Consider the following 19399-nt stretch of genomic DNA (forward strand, 5'->3'; position numbering starts at 1 on the left):
AGCTACAAAGTTTAATGAATAAAAATGACATAGACCATTTAAATGATTTTATATTAGAAAATGATTAACTCAAAAATTCTTGTTTTGTAGAATAGATGATTGTTGTTTTGTTTCACTTTTATCCTATGCCTTTTCTGACTGTTGAAACGAAATCCACTTTGCAGCTTACCTTGTGGGTTTATTATGTATATAATGCTAAATGTCTATCGATAATTTTTAATAGTGCTACGCAAAATGACGTCATGGCAGCGACTGTGACTGACAGCGCTGTCAGCCAATCGTTGATAAGGGAGGCGGCGAGGATTTTTCAAACCTCAGGAAATGGGAAAGGCAAAGCAACTTCCATAAAAAAAAACTACCGGTTATTCGAGAGTAGTCTAGCCTCCCAGCTGACAGTCTGCCACCTGTATCTTCTTCCAGCACCCAACAACACAAAACTATTTATTCCCTTTGAATGTCTTTTTGTCTGAACTCTCAGATTCAGTTGGAAGTCTGGAAATGGTTTCTAGTGTCTCTCAATCAGGCGCCGCGTGAGCCAGAGCCGTGAGCTCGAGAGAAGATTCGGTTAACGTTAGTCCGAGCATCACTGTCTGTGTGTATCGTACATTATTTCACAATGTCGGGTGTGACACTTCAGGTAAGAAATGAATACGATATTTTAACACCGCCTTACTGAAATAGTTAGTAATGGAGTAATGGAAAACGCGGAAAAGTGCTGTTTGGAGATTAAAGAAGTCATAAAATAAAGCATTCAGATCGTTAACATTCAAACGCTAATGTTTAAGTTACGTCTCACTTTGGGTGAGTCCTGTGTAACTACCTCACAGTTTTTCATTCTGTTTGAAACGAATCAATCGCAAGACACCCTCAAGCAATTTTCTTTAGTGATAGCGAAACTTTTCTAAAATAAAAATGTAATGTATATAAAACAATTAGACAAATGAGGTGTTTTTTTCGCATTACACCTGCATCCTTATGTTGTTTATATTCAGTTTTCGAGCTTTGTTCAAACAATTAAATATCCCCAAGCATTTTCAGGTTGAACGGGTTTGACAGGAGTTTCTCATCTGTCCCTCACCTGAGGCTTAAATGTAACTGAAGTTATGTGTATGAAAAAAAAAGAGTAACTAAAGTCTTTTGTGATTTAAAGTAGTCGGACGAGTCATGTTATGACCGTGGTTAATGATCGTCTATTTTCGAATTAAATCTTTCCTGCTTTACTGCTGTTACGTCCCAATGATGAATTTATTCTTTCAACACTAGCTGGCCACTCGTTAAATACTGATAATATTAATCTGAATGATGGGAACTACAACATTTATGTATATGTAAATTGATTATATTGATTTTAGTTTCTTATCTTTTCTTAATGGTGTCATAAGAAGTCAGAATGTGTGAAACACTGCCCTCTATGTAGCAAATTATGAATTGCTTATTCAGAAAATAGCTTTATATAGGGCTTTACTTCCTTTCATTGTGCAAGTATTTAAAGCTCATTTCTGAGGTATGTATTGTACATATGTGTTTATGATGTAACTGCTCCAGTTTCTTGCTATGCACCTTTAGCTTATATAAGTGACCCTATTTTCACCCTGCTCATTTAAAGTCCACTTTCAGTATAAGTTGTCACACATAATGGATTTTTTGATAGTATAATGAAATGATCTTTTTTTATTTAAAGAATAGCTTACAAGAAAATGGACATTGTCATCATTTACTCACCCTGAAGTTGTTCCAAAAATGTATAAAAAAATTTTAATACGACATTCAACAGAAAAAAGAAATGTATACAGATTCCTTACCTTACTTGAACTGCTGATGTCAGTGTTTTAACAAAAAGCCTGCAGTTAACGAACAAAAACTTGAAGCATGTTTTTCGATGTCACTTGAACACAACAGAGCAGCTGTCTGCGGGGTCTGGCTGAAGGTGACCTCATGGACCCTGAGTTCCAGCAGCGTGTAGAGGATGCGATCGCCCTTCTCCGGCAGGAGATCCAGCGGGAACTGAAGATCAAAGAGGCGGCTGAGCGGCTGCGACGGGCGGTGACCAACCGCAAGAATGCTGCTGATGTGGACGATCAGCTTAGAGCCTCCAGCCGAAAGCTGGAGCAGCTCCACTGGGAGCTCCAGGAGCTGAATGCACATGCTATGGCCTCACAGAAAGATACTATTACAGGTGAGAGCAGGAGGGTGTGATCATTCAAGGACCTATCATTCAGTCTGAGGAGGGAGAGCGTCCCCTCCCACTCTTTCACTCCTAATCTAATGAGTTTTGATAATTGATATTGATATAATATATACATTTTTATAATTTATATTAAAGAGTAATTTCATTTTTATTTGTATACTGACTGAAATCACTTATTAAAGTTTTAGTCATATTTTCTTTATCTAATCTTGTTTTACATTTTGTACAGGAGTTGTACAGAATGTGTTTGATCGAATGTGTTCTTACTTAACAAAAGTATTATTATTATTATTATTATTATTATTTTATTTTAATGATTTCTTTCAAAAACAAAAACGTCTGACCCCAAACTTCCGAATAGTAGTGTAGACAGAGTTTCTTAAAACTGAGGTCTCAAGTCTGTAAACCCCTTTGAAGAAATTTCTGAAATATCAGAAAAGGCTAAAAGAACCGCTTCACATTTCTTTATACATATTCTTTATAATTGTTTTCTCAGACGATGCCACCTCTCCAGATCCGTGCCATTGGGAAGAGATCACATCACCCTTGGGCAGCCGAGTCCATACTCTAAAAAAACAACTTACCATGGAGCTTAAAGTGAAACAAGGAGCCGAGAACATCATTCAGACTTACGCCAACAGTTCTGTCAAGGTGAGGATAGTCCTCCTCTTTTTATTATTATTTCATTTTTATTTTTTATGTACATCTTGATGATTAATACATGATTAACTCATCTTCCGCTACTCTATTTAAATCGGTTTGGGTCGCAGCCAAAAGGCTATGAAATGTGATAACACGCACACAAACGAGATCCCTCCCCCTCTGCCCTTCCATCTTTTATAACTCTTGTCTTTTAGAGTGATGATCCCATGACCTCTAGCTAACCGAGAGTATATTTGAGCCCATGTGTTTCTATCAGACAGGGTTGCAAACTTGCAGCAATGCTGCAGCGTCTGCCTGAGAACAACGTGCGCTGGCAGCTCTGTGATTTATGTCTGTGCTGGATTCAGACAGCTTGAGTACCGAGCCTTGATCTCACACACACACACACACACACACTTAGACACTCACAGACGTGCTCTAAAACATCATCCCTTTGAGTCTGAAGAGGAAGAGTTTGCTGGTACTGATTCGGTTTCTCCTGTATTGGGCCTGGCGACAGCAGCAGCCCATGTGACTTCGCTCCAACCAATGCCGAAGCATTCGGGTTTGGGCCAGCCAGGCAGGGCACGGCAGCAGCAGCAGTTAGAGGTGGCTGACTCCTTTGGAAGGAGATCTGTAAATGGCGTGAGAGAGAAAGAGGCAAAAAGAACAAATGTGGAAAGGGGAGGGGAGTAGTGAACGAGCAAGCGATTGGGACGCAAGGACAGTAGAACAATAAGAAGAAAGAATGAGATGCTTCTTGGATGCTGGTCTCTGTGTCTGCTGTACGACATAAACTGACATGAACAGTTTTGAAGACGGAGAGATAAATACAAGAGGGAACATCTGATGGGGGTCAAGGAGGAGCAAAGGCGTGTCATTCAGCCATCTGAAAGTTCACTAAACATGACGGATGACCTCTTGAGCTGCATTGAGAGGGGGAGAGCACTATGGACGGTATAGTTTCCCCTTTTCCTTTACTTCCTGAATGTGTCTTTTATGCAGGTTTCAGAAAAGGTCACGTTTCTTGTTGCAGCATTGTTTACACTGGGGCTCCACGGGACATTGCAATCATTTTAGTAGGTCTCTTTCATTTGTTAAATGTAGTTGCTGTGTTTCAGGATATATAGCTCTCTTGCTGTACTGTGACTCTAACGTCACAGCTCATAAAGCTCTGGGGAGAAAATTGCACAGTCAGTGTTTGATGTTTGAGTTTGTTTGGGTGTGGTGTACACCTGACTGCTTCTCATAAAGAGGAAGAGAGGAGTTTAATGAAGACCGCTGCACTTTTGACCTGTTGGTCTATGTGGGAATTTCTCATCTTGACTCAGCTTAGCTTAAAGCTGTAGTGTATGATTTTCTGGGCTAATAATGGCATAAAATAATTTTTAAAACGCTCTCCTTTTGTTTTTTAATCAGGCTGGTTTGGATGTTCGAACTAACAGGAACAGGGTTTTGATAGCACCGCAGTGTTTGCCTTTTTCTTTAGGAAATGAATGTCTTATACTGTAGTTGTCTCTCTATATTACAGGGTTTCAATGGTCATAGAAAACACATTCCTTAGAAATTCCTGCAGAGTTTAGCTCTAACACTAATCAAACACACCTGAGCATGCTAATCAATGTCTTTGGGATCATTAGAAAATCACAGGCAGGTGACTTTGATCAGGGTTGGAGCTCCAGGGCAAGATTTGAGGAACCCTGGGCTATACTGTGTTTGAAATATTAGTATATTAATGTTTTTCAATAATATTGTTAATTTAAAAGTTTAAATTATGGGTTACCTATATTTTAAGTTTCAGTTTTCACTATTAATAAACCATTAACCACAACTTTTGCCTCAAACTCCTAATTTGCTGTTTATTAATAGTTAGTAAGGTAGTTATTACGTTTAGGAATTGGGAATGTAGAATTTGGCCAATGTGTTAATAATTGGTATGCTAATAAGCTACTAGTTAATAGTTTGAATTGGTCCCTATACTAAAGTGTAACCAATTTATTAATTCTTGGAATTAGTTCTTGACAGAAATAGGAAATTTGCCCCAGAAATCTATCATTTTTAACTGGTCAAAATATATGTGAATATCATCAAGCAGCACTTTAGAAAAAAAAAATATATATCACTTCATAAAAACAAAAATCCCATCACTGTTTAAAAAAATTTCCCACTTTTCTTTGTAGTCCCTGACTCTTTATTCTTTTCTCTGACAGTGTCTTCACTGTTTGTTCTAATGCATATGCAAATTGTTCAATCTCAGTATCTCTCCATCTCTTGTTGTCACTCCCCAGGATCGGAAGATGTTGTCCTCAGCCCAGCAGATGCTGCAGGATAGCAAGACGAAAATTGAGCTGCTCCGCATGCAGATTGTCAAAGTCACCCAGGCCAGAGAGGGAGAGCGGGAGACCACCCAGCCAGAGGGTAAACAAACAAACTATTTTAATTAGTAAAGAAAACATTACAGCAAAACAATTACAGATTTTTGTTGTTGTTGATTTTTTTTTTAGCCTACATGGACAATTGTTAATCTCCTTTCAAATCAAGTGATTAAATATTTAATAAACAATAAACATTTATTTTGTGAAATATATTAAATTACTCTTAAAAGTACGTACTATGAATCTACTTTTTACTCATGAAACAAATTGCTGCCTGGATATTTATTTCTTTTTGTTCTGGAAGCCGCTAGTTTTGTAATCACCAGGTAAAAGACAGATGGGTTGGTGTTTTTTTTTGTCTAAATGCAGGTTTTTGTGCAGGTCGCCCCTCTGAAACAATTAGTCCACTTGAGCTGCGGGTGGAAGAGCTCAGGCATCATCTGAAGATTGAGGCAGCTGTGGCAGAAGGTGCCAAAAATGTGGTCAAGCAGCTTGGCGTACGCAAAGTGCAGGACCGACGTGCTCTAGCTGAGGTACATGCATGTATTGCTCTTTGATGTAAAGGCTTTTCAGAAACAAACAGCCTTGGATGACGCATTCTGAATGGATTGACTGTCTGGAAACAACAGACTGCGCTACTGTGAAAGGAGTTGTCCACCCAAAAATGAAAATTGTAATTTTCTCACTCTTGTGTGGTTCCAAAAATGTCTGACTTTTTCTTCTGTGGAACATAAATAGAAATTGTGAAGAAATTTGGGACCCAAACACCATTGGAGTCCATTGGCTTTCATTGTATGGACAAAAAAGCAAGTACATTAAATAAATGAGATGTATTTGATAATGTCTTTGCATGTATATGAGTAACAATGTGACAAGCCTTGAAGTGGTTTTTGGAAGTGTTTTGATTTACTCCTGAGAATTGTGAGCATGTACGTGCAGTGTTGCTCAGCCATGCTTGTTTGACCTTGAAGCAGCAAACCCAGCACATGCTTTGTCAGACAAAGACCGATGAAACAGAGTCCACTGCGAGTGATAAAATGAGAAAATTTTGCTTAATGCTGCTCAAAGATAACCTTTTTTCGATTTACACTTGGCATTTAAAAGACCAGAAGCAATAGGGGCCTCAGTATCTCTTCTAGATCGTTTTGATTGTTTTTTGAAGATCCTTCTCCGACCGGTCATGACATCAGTATGCCAATTTTAGAGTTTCACATTTTATATATAAGAAACATAAAATATAACACATATATATCTACTGTAATATATACTGCCATTCAGATATGTATGATTCAGATATGTATTTGTTGATCCTCTTTTGTATTTTTTACCATGTTTTTCTGTGTCCAGGCTCAGGCCCGTTTGCAGGAGTCCTCTCAGAAACTGGATCTGTTACGTTTGTCTCTGGAGCAGCGGCTTGGAGAGCTTCCACACGACCATCCCAAACGAGCTGCTATTAAGGAGGAGCTTACAGTGGGATCATCCCCTGTTGTTGGGTGGCAGAGAGATCGGCTACGCTCTTCATCATCCGCATCCTCTTCGCTTTTCAAACCAGCTAGCCTGACAGGTATTGACACAGCTGAAAGTTGGCTGGAAGGTTTCGGTGTTAAGGTGTCAATTTGACTCCTTGTCACCTCAGTTAAATATAGTTCTGATGCCACATTTTGTACATTAGTGTTAGTCTTAACTTCCTGGAGAGACTGAAGACCCTGTTAAATTGCTGTTGAAAAACTTCAAAAGCATATTAAAAAACAATTTGACATTTTCAAGTATTCTGCAAAAACCATAAAAAAAACACCCCTACAGAGTGCATGCATGCATTAAGACTACATAAGTCTAGACTATTGCGAGTGCGCATTTAGATTGTGTTCTTTTACTGCATGAATGAGTCTAAGAAAATGCATTTACGATAACGTTATTTAAGATGTGGGGACAGAATATTTATATATTTATATAATTTCATATAGTTAATCAATATTACACAAAGAGTGAAGTTTTTTCCTCCAAAAAATTTCCATGATTACAAATGTAATCTTATCGTTAGCTATAAAATCCCAGAAAATATAGAGAGATTATATTTGTCAATATTGCACACCCCTACCTAAACCCCTGAAAAATTCAAGTTTGCCATCACAGGTATAAATAACATTTTAAAATACATCACAATAGAAAATAAATATTACTACTGTATTTTAATAAAATAAATACAAAATCATACTGACCCCAAAGTTTTGAACAAGAATGTATAAGTGTTGTCTTGTGTTGTTGAAGTTTACTTGTTACTTTGCTCAGTCTGATATTAAACTTATAATGTTTTTATTCACATTTTTATTCATATTTGCACTGATGATTAGTATCATTATGCAAAGTGCGAGTATTGAGGAAATTAAAGTTTAATCTAATCTGCTTTATGGTTGTAAAATGTAAATTGGTCTTGTTAATCTCTTGTGTGTGTGTGTGTGTGTGTGTGTGTGTTTTCAGGGCGACTGGATGTCAGGCTGATGGGTTGTCAGGACCTGCTGGAGTCAGTTCCAGGCCGCTGTCGGGTAAGCAACATGTCCTCTGCCCCTGGAAGTCCCTCTGAGTCCAAATCACTTAGGATGAAAACCGGCCTCTCCACCCGCAGCACGAACGGCAAGACCACCAAGACTGACGAGCTCTCATGTGAGTTTCTCAGGGAAAGCAATATGAAATACAAGGGATTTCACAATAGACTTCAGACAGTGACAGAGGAAAACCTGTATCTGTATTTTTCTACCATGTCCAAACAAGGGATTTTAAAATAGAGAAAAGAAATAGACTTGATTGACTTTAATTGAAGATCCTTAGAAATCAAACAGCTTAATTCTTTTGAGCCAGTAATTATAAAACAAAATGCTTCTTTAATCTTTGTCCTTTTAATGTGTTTTCTCTCAGTGGAGATCAGTGCTGTCTTGAAGGTGGATAACAAGATAGTTGGTCGCACACATTGGCGGCCGCTGAGTAAGGAGTCCTGGAATCAGAGCTTTAGCATCGATCTCGAGCGGGTCAGTGCCAAAAAATTCTACTGCATACTTCATAGACATATCGTAAATAACATATCTAGTTTTGAATTCAGATCAGGTGAATGCACACCATAATCTCAGACTCCTTGATGTTTACTTTTACAGCATAACTGTCAGTTATCTCAGGAAACACTTGCTGCATCTGTTTTATGGAAAGTGCCTGTAGAGGCCATTGGCTAAAGGCTTTTCCTCACCTTCATTAACACAGCTTTACTCCCAGAGTGCAATCAGCCGCCTCCAGTGTAATCCAAACTAATCCCTCAACATAACTGTAATCTTTTGCGCACCCCTTGGACATAGACACTCAGCTTGAATACTGGCCAAGTCAGCCCACAGCTCTCTTATTTCATTATTTCTAGATTACTGAAGCAAATTTTCCCTCAAAGGCTGTGCTTCACATTTGTTTGATGAACGGGGAAGCATTAGGCTGTATTTTTCTTGGAGGTTTTGATCGTTTTTGACACCAAGTTATGTTTTCTGACTTCCAACTAAGTGGACACGATGTATCTCAAGAAATGTACCAAGAAATAGTTTTAACAGGAAGTCTATCCGTAATAATCAGTTATGCAAATCATACCTCAGGAATCCAGGATTCTGATTCATGATCTGGAATATAATCATTATGGAAGTGTTATACACAGTAAGAATTATAACCGCTTCAACTGCTTTGTTTAATAGTACAATCCTTAAAAGGCACGTTTCAGTTTTAATCAAATTATAATAGCCATATTTTATTCATTTACTGTTTTTACTGTACACTACTAGATACATTACATTTACTGTATTGTTTAAAAGATACAAAATAAAATTTCATTTAATACTTTTATGTATTGAAATGCTCAAAAGTGACATTTATAATATTATAGATTATTGGGAATCATAATTCTTTCACAAATAATTGCTATTCTTTTGAATGTTTTTTTTTTTTCAGGAAGCTTGAAAAAATGTATTTCAGTTTCTACAAAAATATTAAGCAGCACAGCTCTCTTCATCATTGATAAAAAGAAATGTTACTTGAGCACTTAATCAGCATATTAAAAAGATTTCTGAAGGATCGTGCAAAACTGAAGACTGAAATAATGATGCTGAAAAGTCAGCTTTGATATTACCTGAATAAATTACTATTTTAAGTTATATTAAACTTATATATGTTGTTTACATGATTTAAAAAAAAATGTTGTAATAATATTTCACAATGAAATAAAGGAAGCTTTGGTGATCATAAGAGATTTCTTTCAAAAAACAATAAAAAAAATATTCCCAACCCCAGACATTTCACATGGTGATGTAAGGACCATTATGAGTTGTAAAGGGGCAAGAGCTAGAACTACAGTTGATATCTGAGAGTGTGTTTGTTTTTTCTGCTCCTCACATGACCTTTGACCCCTGTAGTCTCGGGAGCTGGAGATTGCAGTGTACTGGCGAGACTGGAGGTCCCTGTGTGCCGTGAAGTTCCTGCGTTTAGAAGATTTTTTGGACAACCAGCGGCATGGCATGTGTCTTTATCTAGAGCCACAGGGCACACTGTTCACAGAGGTGAGAGAACCTCTCGTTACCTTCATCCTAGTGCCCAAATCAGACCACAGCACAGATGCCGAGTGAGGTTTCAGTTTAAAACTGCTGTGCATTTCATTCATTTAATATGTTCTGCAGAGGTTGATGCTTTAATACACACAATGATTATAATAAGCTATTCATTGTGTGGTTTGTTTCAGGTGAGATTCAACAATCCTGTCATTGAGCGACATCCTAAACTACAACGACAGAAACGGATTTTCCCAAAAGAAAAAGGTGTGCTTGACCTCACATTTTCAGTTACTCATAAGTGATTCCCTCATATTCTCTTGATTGTTTTCAAAACTCAAGTGTGACATTATGCTGTGCTGTCAGGTTCAATGTTTTCAAAAGATGTTTCTGACTAATGCATCATTGTTTGCATATGTTACTCTCAGGGAAAAATTTTCTGCGGGCAGCACAGATGAATATGAACTTTGCCACTTGGGGGCGTTTAATGATGAGCGTGCTGCCCCCCTGCAACAGCACGGTCACTGCCTTGAGCCCCCCTCTGCACGGCTCTGAGCCCATGTCCCCTCCAACTGTGTCCACGCCTCCTCCCTCTGGGTGAGACATACGCAGGTGTTCCTGGGGTTGGGTTGAGGAAAATATATTCATTAAATCTTTATAAAAAAGTGATTCTCTTTCTGCTTTGTGGCTGTTTTTCACAGAGACTCAGCAGTTGTTAAACTGAATTTCAGTGAGGAGCGTCCTGCCGGGCCCCCGCGCCCCCAGTTGGTACAGAACCCAACAACTGATGCATCACTTTCTGGGGTACGGCTTATAGACAAACACTTGCTTTTTAAATTGTAGTTCTGTATTGCTCTGGTCAAGTTAGAGTTGTAATTATGTGTTTTGGGACCCATTTCCCAGACTCCTGCCAGAGTGAATTCCTCTGAGGATAACCAAGTTCTCAAAGGCAGGCCTGTGTCCCAACCTACTTCTCAGTAAGTCAATGTTATTTATTAGTGCTATTATTATTATTATTATTGCTCAAATCTAAATCCTTAGGTCTTAAATTTTAACCTGTAATATGTTGCACATCTTATGATAGTGTAATGAATCTGGGATTCTCTTCCTTGTAAATGTCTCACTGTGTGGTGTATATATTCTGTTTCACAGGAGGAAAGCAGGGATGCAGATGGAGGACTTCAACTGCATTTCTGTTTTAGGAAGAGGGCACTTTGGAAAGGTAAAACTGCAGCTGTCCTTCTGTACTGTAGTCAGATAACTCTGGATGGTGCCGTTGGATCAATGTCATTGTCAACTCTCATTAAAGGTCCTGCTGGCTGAATTCAGGAGGACTGGGAAACTGTATGCCATCAAAGCCCTGAAGAAAGGGGATGTTGTGACCCGGGATGAAGTGGACAGGTGATGTTCTGTATCTCTTTATCGGAAATGTCTTGCATTGAAACCATGAATGGGTTCTGGATAATTTGTTGTCTGTTATAGCAGTCTAAACAGTCTAAATGGGTCTGTATGAAAAAATGTAATAACAAAAAATATAAACCGTAGCTGCATGTTATATTTTTAGCAAGGGTCTGCTTGTAAGGGTATTGTAATGTTTGTGGGTCCTTGGAATTGAGAAATTGTGAAACTGGAACTGACATTAGTGAAAACTTCCAACTGTTTTTGGATTGTATTTTATTGTGAATTAATTTGTTTCTTTTATAGTTTACTGTGTGAAAAGAGAATTTTTGAGACCGTCAATGTGTCCCATCATCCTTTCTTGGTGAACCTGTATGGGTGCTTCCAGACATCCGACCATGTGTGCTTTGTGATGGAATATTCACCTGGAGGAGACCTGATGACCCACATCCACAACAACGTCTTCTCTGAACAACAGGCTAGGTACACACACACACACACACACACACACACACACACACACACACACACATACACACACACACAAACAGGCCGTTTAATTACAGAGCATTTACATAAGTGCTACACTGGCTCACGTGTTCTCAGACGCAAATGCTGAATATTTTTAGCTTTGACACTTTCCTCTGGCTGTGACTGTTAACCAAGGGTTTTTCTGGCAGGTTTTATTCTGCATGTGTATTACTAGGCCTGGAGTTTCTGCATCAAAACCGGATCGTATATAGGTAATTACACTATAATTTATTATATTACTTAACTATTACTGAATTCAATATTACATACATGTATTAAATAATACATGTGATCTAATGTGGGATTTCTCTTTGTAGGGACCTAAAGCTGGACAATCTGTTAATGGATTCAGATGGCTTTGTGAGAATTGCAGATTTTGGACTTTGCAAAGAAGGTATATTTCTCAAAATACCATGTCTATCATAGATTTTTTTCTTTCCTTTTTTTCATCTCAAATGTCAATATTTGAGCAGAGAATGAACCAAGTCTTGCCACCAATCAGGTATGGGACATGGCGATCGTACGTCAACCTTTTGTGGCACCCCAGAGTTCCTGGCCCCGGAGGTTTTGACAGACAGCACCTACACCCGTGCAGTGGACTGGTGGGGTTTGGGTGTGCTCATCTATGAGATGCTAGTGGGAGAGGTCAGTCCTGGTCAATACAGCTTCACTAAATTGTTGCCATATACTGTAATATTTTTTTTAATACTATTTAAGACTTTTTTTTAAAGAATTCAGCAAGGATGAATTCAATTGAAAGACATTTCTAATGTTACAAAAGATTTGAATTTCAAACAAATGTTTTTATTCATTGAAGAATCATGAAAAAAAGATAAGAAATGCATCTTGCATCCAAATCAGCATATTAATGAATTCTAAAGGAATACCTTTAAGACTGGAGTAATGACTGCTGAAAATTCAGCTTTGATGTCTCAGGAATAAATTACATTTTAATATAGAAATCAATAAATATAAATTGTAATAACATTTCACAATGTATATTTCTGGTCAAATAAATGCAGTCTTGGTGAGCATATGGTTTGAACAGTAGTGTAATGTGTTCTCTTGTGGCTGCCAGTCTCCATTCCCCGGTGATGATGAGGAGGAGGTGTTTGACAGCATAGTGAACGATGAAGTGCGCTACCCCAGGTTTTTGTCCCCCGAGTCAGTCTCTATAATTCAAAAGGTAACAACTTATCCCTCTTGGAGAAAAACTAATTGAAATCCAGTTGACACTCAGTCTCTGACTCCGTCTCTTTAATGTTAGTTGTTGCAGAAGAACCCTGGAAAACGACTGGGAGCAGGAGAGCAAGACGCCAATGAAGTGAAGAGACACAGGTTCTTCCAGGTGACCGTCACTAACTGAAGAATTTTTGACTACCTTTTTAAAAAAAAAATTAATTCTCTTTTTAAAATCCCCATTTATTTTTGCGCAGGGCATACACTGGGAAGCCCTGTTGGCCAAAAGAGTCAAACCTCCTTTCCTTCCGTCAGTTAAAGCCCCAGCAGACGTCAGTAACTTTGACGAGGAGTTCACGCGCCTGAAGCCTGTCCTGACCCCTCCACAGACCCCGATCTTCCTCACCGCCGAGCAGCAGGAGTTCTTTGCAGACTTTGACTTCTCTGCCCTACACTGACTTCCACTCGATTACCCTCAGAAGGAGTTGTGACATATCAAATCCCTTCTTTCTTTTCTAACTGTCTTCTTCATCCAATTATTGTCTCTCATCCTCCCTTGAGTCATGAGGTGGAATCGAGTGAAGCCGGCCTCATGTCACCCTTTAAGAGCTGCTGTACGCTTTTCGTGAAGCTGGCTGCAAATGTGTGCTTCAGCTCCAAAGACAGTCCTGATGGACTTTAAAACCATACGATCACCCCTGACCAGAGTAAGCTCAGATCTGCTCAGCTTTTAACTGCCCATTCCTGATATTCAAACATGCATTTATTAATGGACATTAGTTCTTGGGTTGGGTTATACTGTAAAAAAAAAAGAAAAAAAAAAAGAGAAGTGTTCCTGTTACACTAAAATACTATGCCAAAATATACTTGCACTGTTGCTGAACAGATAATGCTGGTCAGATTGAGATGGAAGGATGAAATGTTGTGCTGTTTTTAAGGATTTCTGATGCAGTGCAGACTGTAACTATCAGAGTGTGTTCTCAGTGTTAGATCATGCAAATTCCTCTATGTTTACTCTATGTGATGCATGTACATGTTAAACCTTCACATTTTGATCTCTGGTTGTCCCTAATCTGGATTTGATTTAGGATTGGTGCCCCAGATAAATGTTGCTTGTTGATTTTGGACCAGTTCTCAACTTTCCAAACCGAGCTCTCTACTGTACTTGCAAAAGTCTTGTGACTTTCGGTTGCTCAGTCCTGCCTTTCTCTTGATAGTCCTCCTCTGGACAAATCTAAGACTGCTGAATTAGACCGAGCATATTCTACTAGACATTTTAGCATGATACGGTTAGCACTTTAACCCACTAATCTGAAATTTAAACCGTTCCAACTGTTTTTGCTCATTACATTGTTTGTATTTTACTTTTGACTACATTAGGCTACCATTGCATCATTGTAAATGTGGTTTACTACTGATAAGTAACACTGTGAACAAAATGACACTAAAATATTTAAATGAAACTTGCCATTTCTGTGAGCCCCATGAAGGGTAATTAAATATAGATGTATATGTAACTGATCGGGATGAATGTATTTTCAGAAATAAAATACAATGTGACCATGTTGTTCAGTTTATTGAATACTGAGGTTTCAAAATATTACACCGAGAAAACAATTGCATAACTTTGATCAAAATGGCGCAAATCATTCAAGAAAATCTCTGCATTAATATTCGATACTTTAAAAACACTCAAGTGCAAAAGTTAAGGAAGCGATATAAAGAAACTGAAATAAAGTAAAAGCAAAAACAATTATTGCTTTTCATGACTATTATTAAGAATATTCTAACTACTGTTTGTTAAAGTCACACTATGTGGACTTCATTGTACTGCATTGCACAAAATGAACAGAGATCTAACAGTCAAAGGAGTGTCACATGCACTTACATCTTTCTCTCTTTAAGATGCTGATGTGTCATAGGAAAGGCCCTGTTTATATAAAAATATAAAGTTTTGCTTAAAAACAAATGTCTGTAATGTTAAACATTACAATACTGATTATGTTTGTATTCTAAACTCAGTCTTTTCATGTTAATTTATCTTGTTTCATGTATTGATTGTGTTATGTTGAGATAAATTGAGGTACATTTAATATTATAAAGTCACATAACAAGCATATTGAAGTTTCACCACTGATTTATAAAGTGCTACAGGAAATTATTTCTATTATAAACAAGAATTTTTTGTTACCCTGTCTGAAATTGATCTTAAAAGGGGATGTCAATTTTCTTGAAAATATGTATATACAACTGAATATATTCCTCAAGTTCAATTATTGCACAAAATAATTTCTGATGTACTGTAACAGTACATCATCTGCTGCTGCTCTAAAATAAGATGACACTGTCTAGTTTAATTACTTTTGAACAACAGCTTTTTAGTACAATGAAATAGAGATTATCTGAGCAGAGCAAAGATAATAAATAATTAGCTTATATCATTTTAATATCTCTATGTATTGCATAAATGGGAAACCACAATTCACATCCGAAACGCTATAGTGATTTTGTGCTTTTTGTTCTGCGTTTGCTATTAAAATGTGCAAAATCAGCACAGACGAATTGTCAAAGTTCTACTTGGGCAAAATATTCACAAAACACCTTTTTAAAAATGCTCATTCCAACCTATTTGGTAAGACCTGATCAAACATCATTTCAACTACAAAGTTCATGCATTTAAGAATTACTTTCAAAACGGAATAGGTCATTCACAAGGAAAAAGTAGACTAGATGTTCTGCAGATGCAGTCTGGAGCGATTTCCACCAAAACATTAACGTTCGACTAATGGGTTATTTGTCACAGCAGTCGTGACTCCAAGGGAATTAAATAGGATTGCTGCCTTCCTTGAAATACACCTGCTCCCAAACCACTGGTTCCCAAACACAGAAGAAGCCCCAGAGATTTCGCAGGGTTCCGCGGTCAAAGGGGTTTTCGTCCACACCGCAGTGCTTGAGGTAAGAGATTCTGTGTCGAGACATGAACTCCCATGTGGTGGTATTCAGCGACACCAGGTACAGGTGAGAGCCCAGGAGGAGAAGCACGGTCAGGGACAGGACGGCCACCACCGCCGCTGCTCCCAGGAGCACACCGTTGGTCCTCAACCACAGCTGCCAGGTGGGAGCGTGACTGAAGCCTGACCTGTACGAGATTTGTGGGATGTTCTTCAGTCCAGATTAAAGATGATTGTTTCTGGATGCTTTAAAGGGCTAGTCAACCCACAAATGATAATTCAGTCATTAATTACTCACCCTCATGTCATTTCAAACCCGTGAGACCTTTGTTCATCTTCAGAACACAAGCGGAGATGAACACGTTCAAGGCCCAGAGACGTAGTAAAGATATCGTTGCAATAGTCACATGGATGATTTTATGTCCTGACTACTTTAACGATGTCCTTATTTCATTTCTAGGCCTTGAATGTGTTAGTTGTGTTGCTTGTTTATTTCATCAAAAATTACTTATTTTGTCTTCTGAAGATGAACAATGGTCTTACGGGTTTGGAACAACATAAGGGTGAGTAAGTATTGACAGATTTTTCATTTTTGGGTAAACTGTTCCTTTAATCTTGATGAGATGGTTTGGGATCACCTTTTAGAGTTAAAAAGCGTGGAAACTAATACATTTAGGAGGACTTATTATGTCCAATGGCACTGCTGGCCATCCCAGGTCATGATATAGAAGTTCTACTCACCAGGCCATGTACAGTCCCCACAGTAAGACAACAAGCTGGACAGCCAGATAAAGCACAAACCAGCGGTGGTTTCTCTCCCCGACGCAGTTCTCTATCCAGGGGCAGTGGTGATCATAGCGCCGCACACAATGCTGACACGTCTGGCAGTGTTTGGATCTCATGGGTTGCTACGTCAAAGCATGGATTCATTTTTAGAAGGGATTCATTATTAGAAAGCGGTCTTGCCTTTGCATAAATATAGGTTATTGTAAATTAAAATTAAAAAAGACAAAAAATAAATCCATTGTTTTATTTAAACAATTTTTTTTTTACTTTAAAAACATTATTGAAATTAAATTTATTGTAGATTTCATTTTAGAAAAGTAAATGATTTAAACCTCTAGATTTATGCATATGGTCCATCTTTAATATGTGACAACGCACCTGTACCAAACAGTGTCCACAGTGCCGGAGCCGTATGGACTTGGTGGTTTTTGGAATCATATCCTGTGTTTCCTCTGCGATACCAAGGGTGAACTGAAATACAGTCAAATGATGCATGTTTGCTGTAAAACCAGCGTTAAACATGCAAACTGCGGGGGGTTTGTGATATCCATACATACATACATACAGGGGTTTGGCTGACAAAAACACTTGGGAATCCACGTTATGAATTTACCTGCAAGTCACAGTCATCAGACAGGACAAAACCAGGATCCATGAGCGAAACTGCAAAGTACAGCAACACGGACACCAGGACCAGCAGCACAAAGAGAACTGGCAGTGTGAGCTCCCCCTTCTCCTCCTGTCTGCGGAGGTCTACGTGGAAGCACAATAGTGTAGTAGAGTGGAATACAGTGGCGCAGAAATGTGAGTATACAAGAGAAGAACAATATTAGAAACTCTAATATATTAGAGTAAAAAAAATAAAACATAGTGGAGTGGAATAGTGCAGAACTGTGGATGCCCAATAAAGGCTGGAATAGACTATATGAAGTCTGGCCAGATTTTAAAACATTAGGCATCATATTTGTAAACAGTAGGGTGGGGGTGGGGGTGATGTGCCAACAGCCAAGTATGGTTACCCATATTCAGAATTCATGCTCTGCATCCAAAGTGCACACACACACACCAGTGGGCAGCCATTTATGCTGCGGCGCCCAGGGAGCAACTGGGGGGTTCGGTCCACCTCAGTCATGGTATTGCCAGCCCGAGACTCAAACCCACAACCTTAGGGTTAGGAGTCAAACTCTCTAACCACTAGGCCACGACTTCCCCACAAAATAGGCATCATACACTACCAGACTTTCACAACACGACTCGCTAGGAAGACAAATAAAAACAACGTGTTCTAAAATCTTGTGTGTTCTACAATGTTTGATACCCTCAGAAAGGTTATCATATATTCAACTCCAGCTTACCAAATTCTGCAGACTGTCTTGATCAGACAGTGAATTGTGGCACAAACCTGGGCAAAAGTCATATACAGTAGTGCATTCCAGCCTTAAGTGAGAGATAAAGTATGAGATAAGATAACTATGCAATAAAAATGTTTTGTCATATTTTTTATTTTATCTTATTATGACTTAAGATGTCAGTGTCAACTTAGTAACTCATATTTTTAATTCTGCCATAATTACATTTTTTGGTTAACCTTTTATCTCATAATTTCAGCAGAGTGAAAGTGTCAATAGAACAGAATAGCATCTAGAAGAGAATAGAATGTAACAGAGTGTGCTAGAGTAGAATAGTTATAGATCATCTGAACATTGTCTGCAGATACAGGTGTGAAGCAGCGTTATGTACATCATATAGCTACTGTAGCAATAACATAATAACAGGTCTGTAGGCGAGACAAATATACTGACAGTAGAATAAGCATCTCTCAGGAGCACTTACCGGTGTCGTGGAGGAAGAGAATCAACGTTATAACCCATGTCAAGATGACATGAGCGGTCCTCACCAGGAATCCCGATCCGAACACATTTTTGAACATCCTAGCATACTTCTATATACGCCTAAGCATGCATCTGCTGTGTGCTCGTAAAGAAATGCATGTTATTCTCAGACATCTATAATCAGCTAGCTGTGTTAGCCAGCTCATAAGAAACCCAGTTAACGTTACATTCCAGCTGTCAAGTGAGCTCCTACGCGTCGCGCGCTAAATTCCAGAACAAGAACCATTTTAACCACAATATTACACTTTTCTGCTGCGCGTCTAATGCAGCAAACTATATCATCGTAACGCAACCGAAGCGGGTTATTTCATTTAGTTACTGTGTTTCTCTCGCTCTTAATAAGCTTGTTGATGTCGTTCCGTTGCTTAGACGTGAAACTGCCACTGGTGGATGTTACGTTTCCTATTGGTCAGCTGTGGTCATGTGACGACTCGGCTTCAAACTGGGATGCAAAGGCAGAGCCGAGGGAAAGGAAAACACAGTATCTGAGCTGTAAGTGGGTATATGATTTTATTGCAATTGTAACGTAAAATACAAATGATAAGCTATGCAATACAAACTAATTCAAATATCACATTGTATTTTTCAATCATATAACATCTATTTTTTAGAAAAAATTTATTCTGCTCTAACCTTTTGAAGAATTATATATAATTATGTAACAATAATTGGGGTCACTAAGATTTTTTTAATGAAATGAATACCGGTAGTTTTATTCAGTAAACTGATGCATTTAACTGATTAAGTGACAGTAAAGGCATTTATAATTACAGTACATAACAAAGCAAATAAGATTTTTATTTCAAATGAATGCTGTCTATTTGGACTTTCTATTGATCATAAAATCTATTCATCATTAAAAAAAAAGCCAACTGTTTTTAACATTGTTTTT

At 38.3% G+C, this 19399-nt stretch overlaps 2 protein-coding genes across 3 annotated transcripts; one reads left to right on the plus strand and one right to left on the minus strand.

The window, feature by feature from the left end:
* The first annotated feature begins 306 nt into the window (after window positions 1-306).
* On the plus strand, window positions 307-14441 carry LOC127957368 (serine/threonine-protein kinase N2). 2 transcript variants are annotated; one of them, XM_052555868.1, is made up of 22 exons: window positions 307-637; window positions 1900-2176; window positions 2685-2839; window positions 5119-5248; window positions 5587-5738; window positions 6553-6769; window positions 7684-7866; window positions 8119-8228; window positions 9639-9782; window positions 9962-10037; window positions 10199-10367; window positions 10472-10574; window positions 10674-10747; window positions 10923-10992; window positions 11080-11171; window positions 11475-11651; window positions 11849-11911; window positions 12017-12093; window positions 12202-12344; window positions 12778-12885; window positions 12967-13047; window positions 13136-14441. In XM_052555868.1, the coding sequence occupies exons 1-22, from the start codon at window positions 617-619 to the stop codon at window positions 13334-13336; spliced, it is 2823 nt and encodes a 940-aa protein (XP_052411828.1). In that variant the 5' UTR covers window positions 307-616; the 3' UTR covers window positions 13337-14441. The 2 variants fall into 2 exon arrangements, with proteins under 2 accessions (XP_052411828.1, XP_052411829.1); XM_052555869.1 differs by lacking the exons at window positions 307-637; window positions 1900-2176; window positions 2685-2839 and adding an exon at window positions 3278-3787.
* Window positions 14439-18883, minus strand: LOC127957386 (palmitoyltransferase ZDHHC12-B). Its single transcript, XM_052555910.1, has 5 exons — window positions 18449-18883; window positions 17229-17368; window positions 16994-17086; window positions 16571-16737; window positions 14439-16017 (listed from the first exon to the last, which is right to left on the minus strand). Exons 1-5 carry the CDS (start codon window positions 18543-18545, stop codon window positions 15702-15704), a joined length of 813 nt encoding a protein of 270 aa, XP_052411870.1. The 5' UTR covers window positions 18546-18883; the 3' UTR covers window positions 14439-15701.
* Between the last annotated feature and the right edge of the window lie 516 nt (window positions 18884-19399).

This window comes from Carassius gibelio, chromosome B5 (genome assembly GCF_023724105.1).
Source record: "Carassius gibelio isolate Cgi1373 ecotype wild population from Czech Republic chromosome B5, carGib1.2-hapl.c, whole genome shotgun sequence".
Taxonomy (NCBI): domain Eukaryota; kingdom Metazoa; phylum Chordata; class Actinopteri; order Cypriniformes; family Cyprinidae; genus Carassius; species Carassius gibelio.

What these genes read in the sequence shown, in the direction of transcription:
- LOC127957386 (XM_052555910.1), bottom strand. Translation starts at nt 18,545, where the DNA reads ATGTTCAAAAATGTGTTCGGATCGGGATTCCTGGTGAGGACCGCTCAT. An exon ending in TCTCTTCCTCCACGACACCG is followed by an intron (nt 17,369 to 18,448) that starts GTAAGTGCTCCT and finishes GCTTCCACGTAG; the next exon opens with ACCTCCGCAGACAGGAGGAG. An exon ending in TGGGGACTGTACATGGCCTG is followed by an intron (nt 16,018 to 16,570) that starts GTGAGTAGAACT and finishes AATCTCGTACAG; the next exon opens with GTCAGGCTTCAGTCACGCTC.
- LOC127957368 (XM_052555868.1), top strand. Translation starts at nt 617, where the DNA reads ATGTCGGGTGTGACACTTCAG. An exon ending in ACGCCAACAGTTCTGTCAAG is followed by an intron (nt 2,840 to 5,118) that starts GTGAGGATAGTC and finishes GTCACTCCCCAG; the next exon opens with GATCGGAAGATGTTGTCCTC. An exon ending in CAAACCAGCTAGCCTGACAG is followed by an intron (nt 6,770 to 7,683) that starts GTATTGACACAG and finishes GTGTGTTTTCAG; the next exon opens with GGCGACTGGATGTCAGGCTG.